This window comes from Mytilus galloprovincialis, chromosome 9, assembly GCF_965363235.1.
Source record: "Mytilus galloprovincialis chromosome 9, xbMytGall1.hap1.1, whole genome shotgun sequence".
NCBI lineage: Eukaryota > Metazoa > Mollusca > Bivalvia > Mytilida > Mytilidae > Mytilus > Mytilus galloprovincialis.
In genome coordinates, this window is record NC_134846.1 from 66779269 (window position 1) to 66798960 (window position 19692).

General features: G+C 31.3%; 1 protein-coding gene across 2 annotated transcripts in view; it reads right to left on the reverse strand.

The window, feature by feature from the left end:
* Positions 1–212: 212 nt before the first annotated feature.
* Positions 213–19692, reverse strand: part of LOC143045708 (uncharacterized) — a 47491-nt gene continuing 28011 nt past the window's right edge. Inside the window, exons 4-7 of one of the 2 annotated variants that reach the window (XM_076218424.1) lie at positions 16480–16590; positions 14320–14370; positions 7625–8774; positions 213–1425 (exon numbers count right to left, since the gene is read on the reverse strand). In XM_076218424.1, the coding sequence (XP_076074539.1) occupies positions 1362–1425; positions 7625–8774; positions 14320–14370; positions 16480–16590 (1376 nt within the window). In that variant the 3' untranslated portion in view covers positions 213–1361. Of the gene's footprint in view, positions 1426–7624; positions 8775–14295; positions 14371–16479; positions 16591–19692 lie in introns of both variants that reach the window. The other variant, XM_076218423.1, reaches the window with a different exon arrangement.

Consider the following 19692-nt stretch of genomic DNA (forward strand, 5'->3'; position numbering starts at 1 on the left):
TTAATGCCATTTTTGAAGTCCTACTGGCCATTAAAACAACCAAAAAGATCTGTTGTGCCTCAAGTTTTAAACATGACAGGTTGGGTTGGTTGAATTTTAAATGTTCTGAAAAAAGTTGAAAACAATGTTTGTACAAAACATAGACATTTATTGTTTATTTTTTTTCTAAACAATGAAGCACTTTAAGAAATATCTAGATTAAATTTTTTATATACAGAGAGACACTATTTCGCCAGTGTCTGTACTACGTCAGTTCATAATAACATGTTTAGCACACAGTATAATGTTTTGCACTTAATTTGCATTAACTAGAATGCCCCAAAACTAGATTACTACAGTATTGTAAACATTTGAGTTAATGTTTATACCATTTCAATGTTATTTATTTACATCAGCTAACCAAGTTTCCGATTAGATATAACAATTATAAATAAATATATACAATTCATATTTATGGCATTAAAAATTATCTACATCAGGCTGAGATAGTAACGACATTTAAAAAACTGTAAATTAAAAAAAATACATAAATACATGTATTCTTATTAAAAAGAATGTCAGAATCAAGAAATGGAGATTTCAGCAGGTGGATAATGGTATTAGTAAATTTATGATAGATTTATTTTATTTATGAAAAGATGTTTATGTATCTGTAATTGCTGCCTTTTAAATTGCTTACGATTCTTATTGTAAATTGAATAATGCATGATGGCTAGAATTATTTATAACAGCAAATTGTCTCCCCTTTAAAATGAAATTATAAGATTTTTTAATAAAAGCCACAGATTTATTTTAGTTTTCTTAAAAATATATTTCATATGGTTAAATCATGAAATATATTACTCTTTTTCTTTTTTAACTGTATGGACTGAAATTAGTCCATAACAACATGAAAAATATGAAAACATTAAATAGATACATCGTAGTTCGTGTAGGAAAACACTCAATAATTAATTTAATAAAAATAGTTCATTCTGGAATTTTAAAAATAATCTTAAAAATGTACATGTACATGATGTATAAAAGTTTATTATTAAAATTGCATATCAAAATTACTTAAGACAATTTCCTGATGTTCTCCAGTAATCAAATATATAACAGATACTTCAAAGCCATGATAAAGTAAATGCATTTAAAAAAAAAAGTGCTGACTTAAGTAACAATCTTAACAACATCAACTAATAAATACTTAAAGTTTAACTTAAAATCTGCCCAGCAGATATTTTTATAACATTTTACAAATGTATTTGGTTTGATAAAATGAAAAATGTACAAACATTTTTCACAGTGCATTTAAATGAACAAATAAAGTAAAACACAAAATAAATTGATAATATAAAATGTCTGTACACTGGGTGACTTCATGATGAAGAGGTTTTCTTGCTTGATTCTGCTGCCTCTTGTCGCTGGTTCACAGTTAGTAACCTACAATGAAAAATAATACATGTACATGTGATATTTTCACAGTTTTATATATAATATTCAAGGTTTGAACGTAGTTTTCAATTTAGACTTGTTTAATATTCATATCATGTATATACATTTCGTATTTTGTTATTATATGAACTTCTACTATATATATATGTTGTGTACAAGTTGTTATGTTGTACAAATTATAATTTGTACAGATTTTTTTGTACAAGTAATCAGTGTTTTAGGAACGGCTTAACAAAAATGGACAATGCAAGCACACAGTCTTTTGTTTTGCATTTTTCTATCATATTTCCACAACTACATGATACAGTCTAATACTGAACCTGATACAAAAACCAACATTAGAAGAACGTTAATACAAAAGACATTTTATGGATGTGATTTTGGTATAAAGAGAAAAATAAAATTAGAATATAAACCATTCAGGTGTCATCATTTCCACTTTGATGACAAGGAGAATAGCACTAAATGTAAGGTTCAAGTACAATGTATATAAATTCAAATTTTAAGACATTAAACTGATACATTTTAGAAGATAAACTTCTATCACCTGGTTCAATCAAAGCGCTGTAAGCGCTGAAGGCAGTTAACCAAAAACCAAGGCAACCGTAATTATGAAAACTGTGGCAATGTTGCCTCAACATTAAACATTCATATATAGTACATTCATGTTTATCTAATGATTTATTTATTAAGGCAAATAATTTATATGTTATCAAGGTTTCAAAAGCAATGCATATATCAATGTATATTTTTTATGGTGAGTCTGCACTGGTACAAGTTCCCAATGATTGCAGTTGTTCTACTTGGTAGTTAACCTTGGTTTTATTTGACTGCTAGAAGTTCAATTTGACTTAGTATGAACATGTAATAGTATGAATGGACTGGTTTCCCTGGAAAGAAAACTGAGTTTGTGTTCTATAGTACAAAAGTTAGGAGACACGAATCAGACAAATGTTCACTACAACAGGGATCAAAGGTGAGGTCTGACTGACCTGCCCATAGTAAATGTAAATGATTTGTTATTTTGTCCCATTTATATGAATATATATAATTTAGGGGTGAGAATCTCATCGGTTTTCAAGTTCTCAAACAGGTAGGGGTATGCAGAGGATTTAGGGGGCAGGGGGCCCGCCCCCCCCCCCTTTTTGGAAAAAAAATTGGTTGCTTATATAGGAAATCACTGAAGCGTGACTGGAGCGGGCCCCTCTTAGGTCAGTCAGTGGGCCCCACTTATGGAAATTTCTGGATCCGCCACTGTGGGTAGGGTGACCCTAGGGACTTCCATACATTTCATTTTATTTGTTATATTGTCCCATACATGAATATATATGGTTTAGGGATAGGGATCTCATTGGTTTCCAAGTTCTCAAACAGGAGGGGTAGGGTGACCCAAGGGACTCCCCTATATTTCATTTAATTAGTTATATTGATCTATACATGAATATATATTGTTTTGGTGTGGGGATCTCGACCGTTTCCAAGTTCTCAAACAGGAGGGTTCGGATGACCACAGGGACTTCCCCTATATTTCATTTGATTCGTTATATTGTCCCATACATGAGTATATATGGTTTAGGGGTAAGGATCTTGACCATTTCCAAGTTCTCAAACAGGAGGGTGAACAGTGACCTCAGGGACTCCCCCTATCTTTCATCTGATTTGTTATATTGTCCCATACATGAACATATATGGTTTAGGGATGGGGATCTCGGACATTTTTAAATTCTAAAACAGGAGGGGTGGGGTGACCCCTAGCGACTCTTCCTATATTTCATTTGATTTTTCATATTGTCACAAACATGAATATATATGGTTAAGGGGTGTGGATCTCGATCGTTTCCAAGTTCTCAAACAGGAGAGGGTTGGATAACTCCAGGGACTCCCCCTATATTTCATTTTTTATTTATTATATTGTCCTATACTTGAATATATGCAGGGGCGGATTCAGACGGGGGAGGGTTGCGGGCTTGCACCCCCCTTAAATTTGCAAGCATGGGTTGTTCTCAGCTTAATAAAGAATATTCCGATAATTTTACCTCAATTTTTTTTTAGCCTCGATCTGCTCGGCGAAAATTTAAGTTTGCGTCCCTCCTAACCTAAAATCTACCTCTCATATGGTTTAGGGGTGGGGAGCTCGACCGTTTCCAAGTTATCAAACAGGAGGGGGTAGAGTGGCCCAAAGAATGCCACCTATATATCATATGATTTACTTACATTAAGGTATATATAATATAGTTGCATTATTTGTGAAAATAAAGAATGAAACTTTCAGCTACTTTAATAATTGACCCTTCAAAATTGAGAAAAAACAAATAACCCCTCGAAATTGCAGTAATATGTTTACACTTTAAAAGCATCTCACATGCATTATCATCATTTATCATTTATAAAGAAAATTTAGACTGTGACCATGAACATGTATATTGTTAGATATACTGTTCCCAGCTGTCACGTTGTATTGGATTTTTAAATTAAAATTTGTCAAAAAGTAATTTTGAGTTTCTGAATAAAATATTTTTCTGCTTTTTCTTTCTTTTACATATATCTTTTGGTTTACAATACTAGTGTTTATATTCATTTACCATGCATAGATGTATTTTTTCACCTGCTTGGATTTATTTTGTAAATGATCGCCAAACCCGGAATTACCCTTATCCGCTTCCGGAATCGGATCCGATTTTGTAAAATTTTGTCTTCACGGCCGCCATTGTTATGTGTTCACAATGTTGTTTTTGTCAATCAGGTACGATTTTACTCGAATTTATATAATATTTGTCGGCGATTTTCTGTATAAAGCTAGCGGTTGAACAAAATGAACATCGCCGTCATGAATAATAATGATAAAAATAAGTTTTTAGCTCGTTTAATTGGAGACTTTGGTGAACAATGATGAAAAGGTTTGCAAAGTAATTTCTTATTTTCTTTCAAATGTAAGGTGACTACGTCGGGCATAGCTAGAAACCAACTATCCTAGTCGAAATTCCGCTTGCAAAAGTGGAAGATCGCGGATCTCGGACCACCGCTAATTTGCACACCTGCCTCCAATTTGAAAAGCTACGAAAATTTCTTTTTCTAATTCGAAATTGCCGCCAACAACATGAACTGTTGAACTTATTATATAATATTCTACTGACGTAGTACTACGTATTGATGACAAACAATATTCCTACGACTTTTGTCATTTGGGAAATCTAAACCTCTTGTCTTAAAAGATTTTCGGCGATTAAATATTTCATACAATTGTTCTTTGATATCTTAGCTAAAAGCACAAGTCATAATGAACTACACAAGGATTCTTAATAAGCACTACTTCCTATGTGCAAGGACGTATAACTAATATACGTCCTTGCTATGTGTAACTTTAAAACTTTTGGATAAATCGACGATCATTTAAGGTTTTTCTGGTCATTTTTTTTGTAATCCAGAATAAAAAGTATTAAAAAAGTGTTCAATTAGTTATATATATCATAGTAGCAAGCTAGATAATAACAATGGCAAGTATTTCAGGATTTTTTGGGTAGAACACAAATCTAGGGTGCTCGCATAATGCAGCTTAACTGCATAAAAACGTATGTTTTACATTATGTTATATTACTAAAACTAAGTATGCTAAGGTTGCAACTGCTTCTTTAGACATATTTGGCTATACACTGTTTAGGCCTGTTTTGTTTTGATGTTCATTATAATCACAGAGGTCTTAGATATCTGTCATTCATCTCAAGAATATTAGCATCTACTGAATATGATGACGATTATTCAAAAGTATTGTTATGTACACTGACATAGTTTTATACTTTTATTTTACTTCTTACAATACAATAAAGCTAAAATGTTTTTAGAGGTTAACATATGTCTTTTTTTCATTATAGACCAGTGACCATATACACTATCACATGAAGGCATCAAATTTAATGTCCTCATTCTGATTTTGTGTCTTGGAAATTATACATCATTATTTGTAAATCCTATATATCATTGACTGGAAATCTGGTGCCATATAATATATAACCCTATGGATAATATTCATCAAAATCCTTGTAATAAACCTAAATAGTTATTTAATTTTTATACACTGGTACATCTACATGTATGTTTCCAATTTATGAACTACATTTTTGTCGAGCCTCGACTTTAGTCGAAAAAGCGAGACTAAGCGATCCTACATTCCGTCGGCGTCGGCGTCGTCGTCGGCGGCGTCCACAAATATTCACTCTGTGGTTAAAGTTTTTGAAATTTTAATAACTTTCTTAAACTATACTGAATTTCTACCAAACTTGGACAGAAGCTTGTTTATGATCATAAGAAAGTATCTAGAAGTAAATTTTGTAAAAATAAAATTCCATTTTTTCCGTATTTTACTTATAAATGGACTTTGTTTTTCTGCGAGGAAACATTACATTCACTCTGTGGTTAAAGTTTTAAAAATTTTAATAACTTTCATAAACTATCCTTGATTTGTACCAAACTTGGACAGAAGCTTGTTTATAATCATAAGATAGTATCAAGAAGAAAATTTTGTAAAAATAAATTTCCACTTTTCCGTATTTTACTTATAAATGGACTTAGTTTTTTTTGCCAGAAACAAAACATTCACTCTGTGGTTTAAGTTTTTAAAATTTTTATAATGTTCTTAAACTATCCTGGATTTCTACCAAACTTAGACAGAAGCTTGTTTCTGATCATAAGATATTATTCAGAAGTAAATTTTGTAAAAAAAAAATTCACTTTTTCCGTATTTTACTTATCAATGGACTTAGTTTTTCTTCCAGTTAACATTACATACAGTCTGCAGTTAAAGTTTATACAACATTTATTAGATTCATAAACTATCCTGGATTTTTTACCAAACTTGGAAGCTTCTTTCAATCAAAAGACAGTATCGAGAGGGAAATTTTTATTGATGTTTTCCTCATTTTGTTGAGTCTGCGATTAACAGCAAAAGTAGGCGAGACACTGGGTTCCGCGGAACCCTTACAAATTTTTTTAATGAAGGACATAATTTCCTGAAATAACATGTAGAGTGGGGCGCTCATATTCGCCGTGGACGCAATTTCGCCGTTTTATGATTTTGAGGTGTAAAAACTTCAAAGGATAGTTGAAATGGAAGAAATATGCCGTTAGATTATATTTTTATAACAAATATGATTATTTTTGAAAATGAGACTAAATTTCGGCACTTACGGCAAAGGACCGAAAAATGGACAACGATTTTCAGCCAATTTCCTGAATGAAAAAAAACGATTTTAAAGAAGCATTCCTTAGTAATTCTTTGACTGATTGCCCTAAATTTCAGTTTTTTACACCTTTCAAATGTCTGCTATTCGTCTATAATGAAATTTATTTGATAAATATTGTTTAAAGCTGCAGTTATTTGGTTTTAAATAGATATGTAAAAACGGCGAATATGTGTCCCCCATTGACAAAAAAATATGAAATTTCATACACCCTTTAATCCAACTTTTCAGATGATTTTACTCAAAACAAACACGTTTTCAAGCTAACAATATTTTGCATTTGAAGTTATCTTCATATAGAAATATCTGTATACTTCAAAAACATAAAGACCTAAACATAAACTGAAGAAACCATGGAAAGATATGGCGAAAATGATCACCCCACTCTATAATACTAGTCATTTGCTAGCTAGCACAGCAGTATTTGTGAAAACAAATAACAAAGGAATTCTAATACTGTATAGCCACTTTTTTTCACATGTGTAAAGTTTCGCTTACTTTTCGCAGATAGAACAAAATCGCCAAAATAAATTCTGCGAATTTAAAAGTGTAAATGCAAAGGTATTGATAAAAATTTTGAATTTGCAAAATAGATAACAAAGGAATTCTAATACTGTATAGCCAGTTATTTTCACAGTGTGTTAATTTTCGCTTACTTTTTTGCAGATAGAACAAAATTGCCAAAATAAATTGTGCGAATTTAAAAGTGCACATGCAAAAGTATTGATAAAAATTTTGAATATGCAAAATAAATAACCGCCAAAATATTTTGTATAATTGATTGAAGGAAAATTGCGAAATTTTACACCTGCCGAAAATAACCCACTATATGGTACAATTCAAATCCACATTTTCTCCCTATAGTAAGTATGTTAATATATATAATCATCATTTTACAGACTTAAAAAATACCTCCATATATATTTTTCTCATACAAATGTACATGTACTTACATGTTTTTTAACTCCTGTAACTGTTGAAACAGATCTTGGTTTACTTTGTCCTGAGATTGTACTTTATCATTTAAATCCCTGATCATTTTATCTTGTTCACTGATATGTTTATTTTGACTTAAATTATCACTTCTCAAACTTTCTATTTCATCTTTTTTACTTTCTAGTCCTTTTTCTAAATTTGCAAGTCTTTCACTTGTAGCACTCATTTCCACATGTAGTTCATCAACGACCAGACATTGTTTTTTTAGCTGCCTTTCTTTTTCTTCACACAATTCTTGTTTTTCTTGAAGATCACTATACAATTTTTTGTTCATGCACTTCATGTCTTTTATTTTACCATCTTTTTCCTTATTCTTCACAGTGAGTTCTGTATTCTGTGATGTAAGATGTTCAATGGTTGTGCCTTGCTGTTCAATGGTTGTGCCTTGCTGTTCATTCTGTGATGTCAGATGTTCAATGTTAGTGTCTTTCTCTTCATTCTGTGATGTCAAATGTTCAATGTTAGTGTCTTTCTCTTCATTCTGTGATGTCAGATGTTCAATGTTAGTGTCTTTCTCTTCATTCTGTGATGTCAGATGTTCAATGTTAGTGTCTTTCTCTTCATTCTGTGATGTCAGATGTTCATTCTGTGATGTCAGATGTACAATGGTAGTGTCTTTCTGATTTATGGTAGTGTCTTTCTGTTTTATGGTAGTGTCTTTTTCGGCTACTTCTACACTCAACTGATTTATGGTAGTTTCTTTCTGTTTTATGGTAGTGTCTTTTTCAGCTACTTCTACACTCAACTGAACATTTTCTTTGTCAAGACCAACAATCTGCATGTCTTTTCTTCTATTATCTTCATTTAATCTATTACATCTTGAAGTTACTTGAGTATTTTCTCCAAGGAGCCTGGCACACTCATTTTGTAATAGCCCATTATTAGTAACATGTTGTACATTAATGGTGTTCAATTGTTGAGCAGTATCTATTGCCTGTTCAAATTTTCTCTGTAAGTCCACACGGTCTGTGATCAGATTCTGTAGCTGGTTCTGCTGCTCTGTTGAAACATAAACAGCATGGTCTAAGGCCATCCTAAAGTTCTCTTGATTGAGATTCAGATTACTGTTGTCTGATTCAAGATCTTGTACTTTGTGATGCATTTCAACTGAAATAAATAAACTATCCTATATAAAACTGAACAAGACATAATTGGGTATAAGTAAAAGTATGCTTTACATTTCATAAATATAGTTAAAATATCATAGTACAGTTTATATTAAATTTTATTTGTCTTATTTAAGGCGAAGTGTACGTAATTAAACTACACAATGGATGTTTTTAAAATTTTACATGTAAATTCTGCTTGTAAAAATAAATCGGAAAATAAAATAAAAAAAGGGGGTAACCGTTTTCGTTTTTGAGATACGAGCTGTTGAAGTTAACAGCATCATACACCAAAATTACAAAGGATATATAGGGAAAATCGTGAAATTCGGCAGGAATTGTTACATTTCCAAGATTTTCTATTATATTAGACAATCGATTTTTTTTTAAAATTTATGAGACGATTCTAAAATGTCTGAGGAATCGATTGGTGCAAAGAAAGTCCTTAGCAACCGTGCTACTTTTCAAGCTATGCCCTGTTAAAGTTGAATCTTGAGTGTAAAAAAAAAACCAAAAAACAACGACAACGTTATTGACGTCGCCGCAACAGTTACGACGCTTCATATAGTCCTATACTTGTATGAAATATATACCGTTTTGTTGGAGTTCGTGTTGCTCGGTCTTAAGTTCTTTATGTTACGTTTTGTGTACTATTGTATTGTATTTGTCTATTATATTCGGGTGCGTGCGGAGATCGCCAAGCTAGAAAACGGTTGACATTTTCTTCATTATGAACTAGAACTATTTTCGACCTCGGTGCCTTATTTTTTGTTAAAATCTAAATACTGCGACGTGTTTTCAAAATCTTTGTTCTCATAAAACTTCATTTCATCAAGGTCTCTTCTCAGAATATCAGCCATCTGTCTGGCACAGGATAACAAATCAATATTTAAGTAAATTTAAGTTGTGTGGCAATTCTTAGTACATTTGGGTAAATTAATCTTATCTTTGTGCCGCATAAGCATCTCTATAATTCAACACATCCCTGAGCCACGACATTATATATTTTATGCATCGCATGCGCTTCTTTTTATCACAATCCAGACCGGCTAGTAACCGTTGTATAACTTTACACGTCTGAAGACGAATATTTGCGTGAAACATTTTTGTATGAATTTTATTTCTGGAAATCAATCTGAAATCTACAACAGTCCATTTCCGAAAGTCGGGCTGGACCTTTACTTTTATGTGCATTCGGGATTTACACAAATTGTAACCCGAATAATTCAGTCGTATTTTTCAGCTGATGTACGAATGCTACATTCCTCGTGTGGGAGAAAATCGGACATGGAAAGGGCTTGAATTATTCAAGTTACTCAAATTGAAACTCGGGAATTTCTAGCTGTTTGGAATTCGCGGAAACAAATTTTCGGCATTACGGTATGGAATCAATAGAGATACCAATTATTTCTTTTAACAAATTCGAATACCAGTCAGTTTATATGACTTCAGTTTGAAATAGGGGCGGCAATCCATTCGTTTTATCCAATCAATTGAAAAGGGAGGGGGGGGGGGGGGGGGTCAACATTGATAGTCAAAAACCCTAGAAATATTCAATAAAAAACGTTGAATGTAAATTATATGAACTTAAAAATCTCATATTATAAGACTAGTAAACCACAGGCTTCTCAATTCTTGTATGATAATGAACTAGGTGAAAACCTAGAGCTGACCGAGTGCGAGATCCTCATGGATAATCATTGAGGTCGTTAAACACCCCTTGCAGTAAACTTTGGTTAAATTTAAAAAAAAAATCGAAATGTAATAGTCTGAACACATTTCACCGATCATTCCACTAAATATCAAATTGCAGTTACAAGATTAAAAAAGATGCTCCGCAGGGCGTAGCTTTATACGACCGCAGAGGTTGAACCCTGAACGGTTAGGGCAAGTATGGACACAACATTCAAGCTGGATTCAGCTCTAAATTTGGATTGTGATTAAATAGTTGACACAGCATAGGTTTCTGACACAGAATGAATGTGTTCTAATGAACTTAAAATTTTTGTTTCTCTTAGAGCAATTCACTATGCTATTGAATATTAATCCTCTCAAAAAAATGTTTGAAGAAATTTTCTTTTTTATTTATGAAATTTCAAATGAGAAAAATTGAACCCAATTTTTTTAATCACATCCCCCTTTCCCTTATTCCAAAACTAATCTCAATTAAAATTTCTAATGGAGTTTGCAACAATAACTACTCATTTAAATACATCATAAAATATTAAGATGTAAAAAAACTGCTTGTTATCACTGAATGGTAAAGATTATTTTAATTTATCAGTTGGTAGTAAAAAGTGAATATACATTGTATATTGTATATAACAAAGATTTAAGTTGATTCTGGACAAAGAAAGATAACTCCAATTAAAAAAAAATCTTGCTATTGCACAATATTTTGCAATTAGATATTTCTTGCTTACTATTCTGGACAAAGAAAGATAACTCTAATTAAAAAAAAATTTGATACTTCACAATATTGTGCAATTAGATATTTCTTGCCATTGCGCAATACTGTGCAATTGAAAAGACTTGCTATTGCACAATACTTAATATAATAATTTTAGATCCTGATTTGGACCAACTTGAAAACTGGGCCCATAATTAAAAATCTAAGTACATTTTTGGATTCAGCATATCAAAGAACTTCAAGATTTCAATTTTTGTTAAAATCAGACTAAGTTTAATTTTGGACCCTTTGGACTTTAGTGTAGACCAATTTGAAAACAGGACCAAAAATGAAGAATCTACATACACAGTTAGATTTGGTATATCAAAGAACCCCATTTATTCAATTTTTGATGAAATCAAACAAAGTTTAATTTTGGACCCCGATTTGGACCAACTTGAAAACTGGGCCAATAATCAAGAATCTAAGTACATTTTTAGATTCAGCATATCAAAGAACCTAACTGATTCATTTTTTGTCAAAATCAAACTAAGTTTAATTTTGGACCCTTTGGACCTTAATGTAGACCAATTTGAAAACGGGACCAAAAGTTAAGAATCTACATACACAGTCATGACAGTTAGATTCAGCATATCAAAGAACCCCAATTATTCAATTTTGATGAAATCAAACAAAAGTTTAATTTTGGACCCTTTGGGCCCCTTATTATGTTGGGACCAAAACTCCCAAAATCAAACCCAACCTTTCTTTTATGGTCATAAACCTTGTGTTTAAATTTCATAGATTTCTATTTACTTATACTAACGTTATGGTGCGAAAACCAAGAAAAATGCTTATTTGGGTCCCTTTTTGGCCCCTAATTCCTAAACTGTTGGGACCTAAACTCCCAAAATCAATACCAACCTTCCTTTTGTAGTCATTAACATTGTGTTTAAATTTCATTGATTTCTATTTACTTAAACTAATGTTATTGTGCGAAAACCTAGAATAATGCTTATTTGGGCCCTTTTTTGGCCCCTAATTCCTAAACTGTTGAGACCAAAACTCCCAAAATCAATCCCAACCGTTCTTTTGTGGTCATAAACCTTGTGTCAAAATTTCATAGATTTCTATTAACTTAAACTTAAGTTATAGTGCGAAAACCAAGAAAATGCTTATTTGGGCCCTTTTTGGCCCCTAATTCCTAAAATGTTGGGACCAAAACTCCCAAAATCAATACCAACCTTCCTTTTGTGGTCATAAACCTTGTGTTAAAATTTCATAGATTTCCATTCACTTTTACTAAAGTTAGAGTGCGAAAACTAAAAGTATTCGGACGCCGGACGACGACGAAGACGACGACGACGACGACGACGCCAACGCCAACGTGATAGCAATATACGACGAAAATTTTTTCAAAATTTGCGGTCGTATAAAAGATTACAATTAATAAAAATCAAATCCTGACTACCCGAAATTCGGAAATAGAATTCCCGGATCCCGGAGTTCCGATATAGGTCCTACCCCCTCCCCCCCTCTCGTAATTCTATATTCTATTCATTCTTAATCTTGAATTGAGACTTGATACTTCAAAATTGCATTCTCTAATTTTGAATGATGCACACAGGCACAATAAAAGAAAACAGATTTCGCTATATATCTCTTCGAAATTGGAATTTGTGAAAGAAGAAATGACATGTTATATTTTATCTTACATGTGTACTTTCAATTTCAATATGGTTCTAAATTTAGATTTAGTTTTCCCATAAATTGCGGACGGAATAGAAGACACCTGTTTATTTTCTGCACATGTAGAAAAAGTTGAAAACTGGGAGTTGAATGACATAATTTTTACTTATTTTAAGATAAATGTTAGAACTTTTAAGTTACTGAGTAATTTTTGGGGCATAATTTGTTTATTTTTTGTTTGTTTTCCGTCTTTGTTCTTCCGACTTGTAAGTGTTGCACTAGTGTCAGTAGTGATCAAATTATTCTCTTGGTATCGTCTGATTTCTTATATGAATATAAGTCATGTCCTTAAATTTTCAATTGCACAAAATACGAACATTTCAACGTCTTTTTGATTAAACAATTAAATTCATACGTCTTTCATTAATTATTTGTAACCTTTTATAAAACTTTACGTTGAGTACTGTGTTTTTCGTTCAAGACTACGGCTTTTTGAAACGATATTGTTGGGTCAATTCAGGTTTCATTTTAATTAATTTGATATCAATAGAAGAAAATTTGTTACATGTTTATTTGTTTATAATTTTGTTGTCAGGCGTTTTTTCTTTCTGTTGATATCATAAACACGAAATGCCTTCTCCTACGCGTCTAAAACAAAAAAAAAAACAGTGTTTTTAAGTCAGGCTGCACACAGAACAACGTACAGAATGCTGTGATTTCTAATTGGAGTTATTTAGATAATTTCTATGAGGTTTAAGACAGAACAGGCGTGCTTGTTGGATTCATTATAGACCGCAGAAAGTAGTTTCTCTTTCGTGTGTCCTTTCTTGGAGTAAGGGAGATAACTTGCGTAACTAACGACGAACGTTTTTAATCCCGTATTCCGCTAGAGGCGTGCAATTACGTACACTTCGCCTTAAGGTGGTACATAGCACTTCAGGCAGATAACTCAACTGTAAAAATCAGTTGAATGTTTTAATCATATTCTACGTTTTTCTCTTTATACTTGAAATTAAAAATATATTAAAACCTTAACTAGAATATGCAAAGGTGCAGTAATCTTTTAAATCTTGTTCCACTTTGCCTTATTTTTGATAATAAAACAGTGAAGCCAAGAGGGCAAGATATTCTGATGATCTTCATATTGAAATTGTTGTAAGAATAAAATGGTTTTGTTGTAGGAGACACTCAATCAGAATGCAATAAAGTCATTAGAAAAAGCTTGGAGTATGAAAACCAAGTTAATTTGAAGTTAAAAAAATAGTTCAAATCATGCTTTTGTTTGCTATGAAAGGTGAAATCTTTATTTTCTGAAAAGCACAAAGTTGTTACCATGCCATGTTACAAACTTTGTAGGATTTTTTTCATATCTGTGCAAAATTTTGTACCAAATAAGGCTTTCATTTAATAAAACATGGGAGATAATTCATGAGACAAACAGTACCTAAACAATTCTTCCTTGGCCTACCTTGCCACTGTAGAATGAAAACTCTGAAGTCTCTTAAAGCAGGTATTCTTCCTAAAATAAAGATAAAATGAAATATAAAGCTAAACATATAGGCACAACTGATGCATGATAACCTATTATACAGATTGTATAAGCATTACTTGTTCAGTCAGTGTTTTAGCAGTCTTTTTCATTATGAGAATTACAAATATTCTAACATCTACACTGGTCATTTGGTCTAGTAACAGATGCAACTTTGGACATTACCACATATCTGACTGACTGATACCATTCAAATTTCATTTTGAAAGTCATATAAATCCATGAAATAAAATAACTTGGTTCTTAGTGTCCTTTAGAATAGGCAATTTCTTTTTATTGAAATTGTTGTGAATTTACCCATTGTCCACATGTATTTCAACTATCCAAGCATTCAATCATATACCCAATTATTAACCCAATAATCATCACAGGATAAAAATTATAATCAAACTTTCACAAAAACCAAATACAAAAAAAATATTCCAACTTAATAACAAATATGAAGAACTAAAATTGTGTTTTATTGCTTCAACTGCACATAATTTTAAATTAAAATTATTTTTTGAAAAATAATCAAATGGGTCCAGCATGCTACCATACTTTTTACTAATAATATCATATAATAACTTTAACAAAGTTCATTGTCACATGATGAAATAAAGTAGAATGTATGATATAAGGCCAGGTTTTCACCTAATCCAGGTTTATATTTATCAATTGTAGATAGCCTTCAGATTTTCCAAAGATATCAATATTTAAATTTTTTGAATCATATCTATCTGCCTTAATCCTATTTACATTAAAGATTAACACTTCTTATCTAAGCTTTTGATGCAAAACTCTAAAACTGTCTACATAGCCTTATTTTGAGATCAAAATTAGTAGAATATATTTTTAACGGATTTCCGGAATTTGAATATTTTTTTTGCATTTCAAGGGCTAGATAATGGTTTTTATACGCCCGTCAAAATTTTGACTGGGACGTATTATGGTATACAAATGTCCGGTGTCCGTCCGTCCGTCTGTCTGTCCGTGTGTCGGTCTGTCTCTCCGGCGTAAACATGTTGCACCGTAACTTGAGAACAACTTATCCAAATTTCATGAAACTTATTATAGTTGTTTCTTATGATGGTCAAATGACCTGTATACTTTTTGGTGAAAATAAGATTTAAACTTTTTGAGTTATGGCACTTTGTAACTAAAACAGGGGTGTGTTTTTTTCACATGTCGCACCGTATCTCAAAAACGATTCTTGATTATGGCTTAAAACTTTATACACTTTTTAGTTATATTAACCTTAATATCTGTATACTTTTTGGTGATGATTCAAAATTTCATTTTTGAGTTATTGAGTATTTTGTAAAAAAGGGGGAGGGTTTTTTTTTTACATGTTGTGCCGTATCTCAAAAACAAATTTATGAATTTTGCTTAAAACTTTACACAATTCTTTGTTATATTAATCTAAAGATCTGTATACTTTTTGGTGATGACTCAAAATTTTATTTTTAAGCTATTGAGTATTTTGTTATACAGGGGAGGCTTTTTTTACATGTCACGCCGTATCTCAAAAATGATTTATGATTATTGCTGAAAACTTTACACACTTCTTTGTTATATTAATCTAAAGATCTATATTCTTTTTGGTTTTGATTCAAAATTTTATTTTAGTGATATTTAGTTTTTTGTAAAAAAAAAAACAGGGGGGTGGGGGGGGGGGGTTTCACATGTCCCGCCATGTCTCAAAAACAATATATGGTTATTGCTTTAAACTTTCTCAGAAACTATTTATGATTATTGCATAATACTTCCACACAAGACGTCGGGCATATCATGCGCTCATGGTGCAGCTGTTTATTATCATACCTCCTGCTTTAAATTTTAGACTTGATTGATACCTGCACATCATTATCAAAATTGTCCAACTGATTGTCAATAAACACAACTGAACCCAACATAGAAAAATTAATTATTTATTTCTTATTCATGAAAACTATGTCTGAGAAGCAAATCAGTAAGTTAAACTTACATATAAAGAATGGAAACCAAATACAGATTTTTTAAAATAACAAAGAGTGTATGACACAACTATCATTTCAGAGATAACCGAAGATTGAAATGAAAATACTATGAAAATGTTACCATGTCTTGCAAAGTATTCATCATAAGCCAACTGCAAATCTTCAGGTGAATAATTCTCCTCGAGAAAGTTTTTGTGGTTATTTTTTTCTACGGAGGGTAATGTTGACCAATCTGCAAATAAAGAAAAATTTAATATTTAAAAGAAACCGATATCCTTCCAAGTCATTCTAGGGGAGATAATTTCAATATTATGCTCTATATTGTTGTTACATTGTTTTCAAAAATATATTAATAAAAATATGCAAGACATTTGGCTCTTTAGATCTTTAAATACCCAGTATCTACTTCACTAACCTATAGATATGTATAATAATTAATATACAACAATTAAAGTTGCTGATGTCCAAAAATAATTTCAACATTAAAATGCAGTTAAAGCCAATATCATTATTTTAAAGTTTACATTTTCAGCTGCACAAGCGCAAGAAAACAGTTATATATATATGTCTGGGTAGAATTGAAATAAAAATAAAAATGGCTGAAATGAAATTCAAATATTCAATAACTTAGAATGAATTTAAAACATCAAGATTGACATTTTCAACACACTTTTGTCAGAAATAGCTATTTATTTGCAATATGTCACTAGATCCTGCTTTGATGTTTTTTTTTCAGAAATAAAACTGCTACTAACATTGTTTTATCCACAGTGTCAGCTATGTTAGTTTTAATGGCACAGACAGAGATAAGGCTAATAATTGCTGATCACTTGAACCTGTGTTAACATCTGATAAAATACTTTTCTGATGATTAACTTCATTTTCATCAAAAATCTGATGGATAACTGGATACCATAAGAAGAAGAATACACATACACACAACATGCACAAGTGTACCCTGGACTTTTCTATGTACATGATTACAAATGTAGATGCTTAAGGTGGCTCGGCCCTTTACCAATGCGCATATTTTAACGCATGTTTCTTACGACGAGTGCCTTGGAAACGGTCGCTTTAAGGGGTCTTCTCAAAAATAGCTTTGACGACCTTGGAACGCGGGCGTGTATGAAAGCACCCTTGACGATGTAAACAAGCGAGGCTAAACGTTCTTCAAAACGGGAAATACGAACGGTCAGAAATTCACAGTGCTTTCTTCATTTTTCGCATAAAAGTCTAAAAGGAGAAAAATATACATGATTTAAGCATAACATTAAAACTAGAGGGTCCAAGGACCCTGTGTCGCTCACCTTAGATTTTTGTTGACAATATGCATGACATAACAATAATACTTTTTGTTAAAGGAAACTTTGTGAACCAAATTTTAATCTTTCTTGTGATTGAACTAATTTCAACTAGTTAATTATTTTCAGTTTTGAGGTCTAAAACACACTTTTCAAGTATTGTGTTGTTCTCTAATGGACATACATATCTATATTTTTGTTCTATATAAACTCATCTTTGGTACCAGGACTACATTTTGTATATACGCCAGACGCTATCATTACTGGTCAAGGATCATCAAGGAAACTTTAATTGATTTTGACATGTTCATCATATATAAGTTGTTCAATTGGTTATGACAGCAAAGTTACTGATCATTACGGAGAATGACAACAGATCAACTGTATTAATCTTTTTACTGGACCCAAGATTATCATCTTTTATGAGTGGTGACCTGACCTTGGACAAGACGGTAGACACAGAGAACTAAGTTTTTGCTATCCTAAATAGTGACGACCTTTATTAGAAGTTCTAACATGTGTGAAGCTGCTATTTGTTTGTCATTTTTGAGTTGTGACCATGTTTGTCTCCAACTCATTTTTTTTTCTTGACTGGAGGTTTTGCTCTTATCAATTTCAAAAATGAATGGGGCGTGAAAAATAATAAAAGACATCAAATTTAATTGTTTAATATGAAAAATTTGAACATATCGAATACTTCAAATAATGCATTATAATATTCATTGTCTTATACATTTTTTTTATATATGTGCATTAAAACAGTTCATTTACAGGACAATATTTACATTCTATAACAACATATTTTCAAAGTTAATATATGACAGTAAAAACAGTATATATAAAAAGCAACACAGCAATTATATTATGATATGAATATTGTTTCCATAACTTGACCTTCAAAATGACTTGAAGTTAATTTGTAAAGACTTGTCGAGAAGAATATTCAACAGTTTTTCAACTTAAGAGTCTAGATTCTATATATAATTCATTTCCTTTTGAGCATTTAACAACTATCTGTCAAAGTAATTGTCATTTTTGTTTCCTTTCTATTCATGGTATACTGAGTTAAAGTCCATAGTATCTCTGTATTAAACTTTATTCATATCAGTTCTGGTGGATTTGCTTTAATGCAAGATTCTAGAGTTTACTCCTTATGTTTATTAATTGTTGTATAATGTTAATATAACAACAACTGAAACAATCTATATAATTCTTATTTTCTTCAGCAGTTAGTTTACTGAATTTACTTTACATTGGCTTATTATAAAACAGTCATTAAATGTTCTCAAATAGTCTCTATTAAGCAAATGTTCCCAAATTTCTGCTCTATTAAGCAAATGTTCACAAATTTCTCCTCTATAAGCAAATGTTCACAAATTTCTGCTCTATTAAGCAAATGTTCACAAATTTCTACTCTAATAGGCAAATGTCACAAATTTCTGCTCTATTAAGCACATGTTCACAAATTCTTCTCTAATAGGCAAATGTCACAAATTTCTTCTCTATTAAGCAAATGTTCACAAATTTCTTCACTATGAAGCAAATGTTTACATGAATTGTTCATTAGTTTCTGTTATAAATGACTTCTACATATTTATCAAATTGTATAAGCAAACACAAAGTTGAGTAGAATGACAAATTAATGCAACATTTGATTTTTTTTCTCAACATTTAACCCTTTGAATAAATTAATGATTACACATTTTGATAAACCTGTACTTAATAGAAAAGGCCATCATTGAAATCATAAGAAATCAAAAATGTTGGATTTATGGATTGTTTTTAATTTGGATAACTCCAAGTAATTTTATTGTAATAAATATGTGGTATTTGTATGTATACAGAAATTGATTTATTATGTCTGATATAATATGAGAGCATTTCTTAAACAGAAAAGTTATTGAATACTGGGTGAGATATACAGATTAATTTGGCATTAATACAAATAGTAAACTGTACATACTTAATCATGATATAAATGTTTAGTATATCATATATATATATATATATATATATATATATATATAGTGAAC